The 2,513-nt window shown below is 56.9% G+C and overlaps 1 protein-coding gene across 1 annotated transcript in view; it reads right to left on the reverse strand.

The window, feature by feature from the left end:
- Positions 1 to 2,513, reverse strand: part of MVP (major vault protein) — a 24,634-nt gene that overhangs the window by 11,632 nt on the left and 10,489 nt on the right. Inside the window, exons 6-9 of the mRNA XM_023744658.1 lie at positions 2,459 to 2,507; positions 2,225 to 2,356; positions 1,609 to 1,703; positions 1,069 to 1,305 (exon numbers count right to left, since the gene is read on the reverse strand). Coding sequence (XP_023600426.1) covers positions 1,069 to 1,305; positions 1,609 to 1,703; positions 2,225 to 2,356; positions 2,459 to 2,507 — 513 coding nt within the window. The remainder of the gene's footprint in view (positions 1 to 1,068; positions 1,306 to 1,608; positions 1,704 to 2,224; positions 2,357 to 2,458; positions 2,508 to 2,513) is intronic.

Raw genomic sequence — 2,513 nt, forward strand, 5'->3', positions numbered from 1 at the left:
CGGGGGATTGCAGCAGCGCCTCTCAGCCTAGTCTGCGGGGGGAGCGGGTTGGGGGCCTCTGCCTCCCCAGCCTTGGTCTGCTGGCAGCAGCGGGTCTGGGGGGCGTGACTGCAGGCGGAAGCCGAAGCCGCCAGGCCAGCCCCGGTCTGCTGGTGGGAGAGCGGGTTAGGGTCTTGGCCAGTAGGGGACAGCTGCGGTCACGCCCTGCCAGCCCTGGGTTGGGTCGCCTGCCATCCAGGTCACAGATAGCAGGCCTGGATGGCGGAGGGGCAGGCACGATGGCGCTGCCCCATCCTGCCGGCAATATGCAAATTAGCCGCCATCTTTGCTGACAGCTAATTTGCATATTGCCCGTGATTAGCCAATGGGAAGGGTAGCGGTTGTACGCCAATTACCATGTTTCTCTTTTATTAGTGTAGATAATATTCCATTGTATGGATATGCCACAATTTTTTATCGATTCATCAACTAATAGACATTAGGTAGTTTCTACTTTTTTCTGCCGGTTTTTGCAAATAAAACGTTACAGGCACACAGCGGCACTCATCCATTGACAAGTGCTCTGTGCTGCTTTCACAGGACAGCCGAGCAGAGAGTTGCAACAGAAGCCACACTGATCGATCGCAAAGCCCAAAACATTAACAATTTGGCCTTTGTAGAAAACGTTTGCCGACCCGTTAATCCCTTGTATAGTTCAGAGAGGGGATGAGATAAGGGTTGGGGAGGAGGGTAAACCAAGAGTTGTCAGTTTGTTTGTTTTACACAGAATGACGTTTCCAGGAACATGAAATAGAGTTTCCTGGTCTGTCTGCAGTGTGGGGCAGGGCCGGGGCGGCGCTCCCAGGGAGGCGCTCCCAGGGAGGCAGTGTGACTTGAGGTCAGGGGCTGCCGGGGAGACCAATGGGTGCGTGTCTCGGAGCTAGAACCTAGTGCACCAAGGCACAGAGGGAGCCACGACAAGTGGGCATTTCCAGAATATGGAGCTGGTGCGGGAGAGAAGGGAGAGAGGTCCGAGCCCCTCCTGCCATTGAAGGACATTCACTCTCCAGGGGACGTGGAGGCACCTACCTTGACCACAAGCTTTTGCCCCAGCTGGTTCTTGCCATCCTGTCCAACGGGGTCGAGAATCACACAGTAGTTGCGGGGGCCCAAGGTGGTGATAGGCACAACCCCCAGCACCTCCTCGTAGACATCGGGCACATGGGCCTCCGTGTCCTGCACCGTCACCAGCCACTCCTCCCCCGTGCGGCGGGCCACTCCCCTTGAGTCGCGGAAGTTCTGCAGAGCCCGGAGGTGCAGCGCCGTCTGCAGAGCAAGACGTTGGGTGTTTGAGTGAACCCCCCTCCAACTTCCTCAGGGGGCCTGGGAGCCCCGTTGGCCACCAAACGCTCCCGGGTCTCAGTGCCAGTTCCTACCCCCCGGGAGGACTTCTCAGCCCTTTCAGATGACCCAGGATACTCCTCAGGTTACCTGGCCTCTGAAGTTTTTCTTCCAGTGGCCCTAGCAATATTGCTTCTCTTCTGCGCTCATGTTACCTGACACCATCTCTGCCACCCTGAGCGTTCCCTGCCCGGAGGTCCCCTAACCCGCATCCACCAGAGCACAGACCTTTTCTGTGAGGATCACGGCGTCCACCAAGTCCAGAACCTCCTCGAACACTGCGGGGAGGTACGCACCCACCGAGCGGACCAGCCATTCCTCTCCTGGTGGAGCAGTAAGGGTCAAAGGTCACCCAAGTTGGCTCCCAGCTGCCCCTGGCCATAAACCCAGGCAAGTAACCTAATTTTTGTGTCTTGGTTTTGTTATATGGAAAATGGGAATAGTAGTGACTCAAGGATGTTTGGAGACCAAATAAGTTACTATTTGCAAAGCATTTTGAGTCACACCTGGCAGAGTTAGCACTGCATTTAAGACATTGTACATCCATCACATCTGTCAAATACAAGTGCCAATTACATGTGATCACCCGCTTTGCTGACCTAGAAACTGCCCCCAGCTCATGACAAAGGGTGAGGGGAGGGAAAGGCCTGTCAGCATGATGGTGATCACAGGGTCAGGGCTGGACGTCGCCTGCATGAAGGCGGGTGGGGAAGCAGCTGTGGGCAGCCCTCGACGGCTGCAGCCACTTGTGAGTGGCTTTCCCCACCTCCCCCCTCTTCCCCTGCAGTTGAGAGAGTCCGAGCCGTGGCCTGCCCACCCCCTCAGTGCTCCTTCACAGCCTCACCGGTCACCCTCTCCTTGCCGTCCCGGTCCCGGCACTCTTTGCGGGCCCTCAGCCGCAGAGCCTGGTTCTGCCTGATGATCGTGGCCTGAATGATCTCTACGACCTCCACCTCCTTCTGGGGGATGTATGTGCCTTGAAGGGGAGAGGAGGCAGAGGTGGAGGTCAGAAGGTATCAGGGCTGTGATGGAGGCAGGAAGCCTCGGACCTCACTCTGGCCCAAAGGGAAGAACTCACCAGGTCCTTCAAATAGCCACTCGTCTCCTGCCACTACCTTGTCTCCATTCTCATC

The sequence above is a fragment of the Myotis lucifugus genome, unplaced genomic scaffold (assembly GCF_000147115.1).
Source record: "Myotis lucifugus unplaced genomic scaffold, Myoluc2.0 scaffold_480, whole genome shotgun sequence".
NCBI lineage: Eukaryota > Metazoa > Chordata > Mammalia > Chiroptera > Vespertilionidae > Myotis > Myotis lucifugus.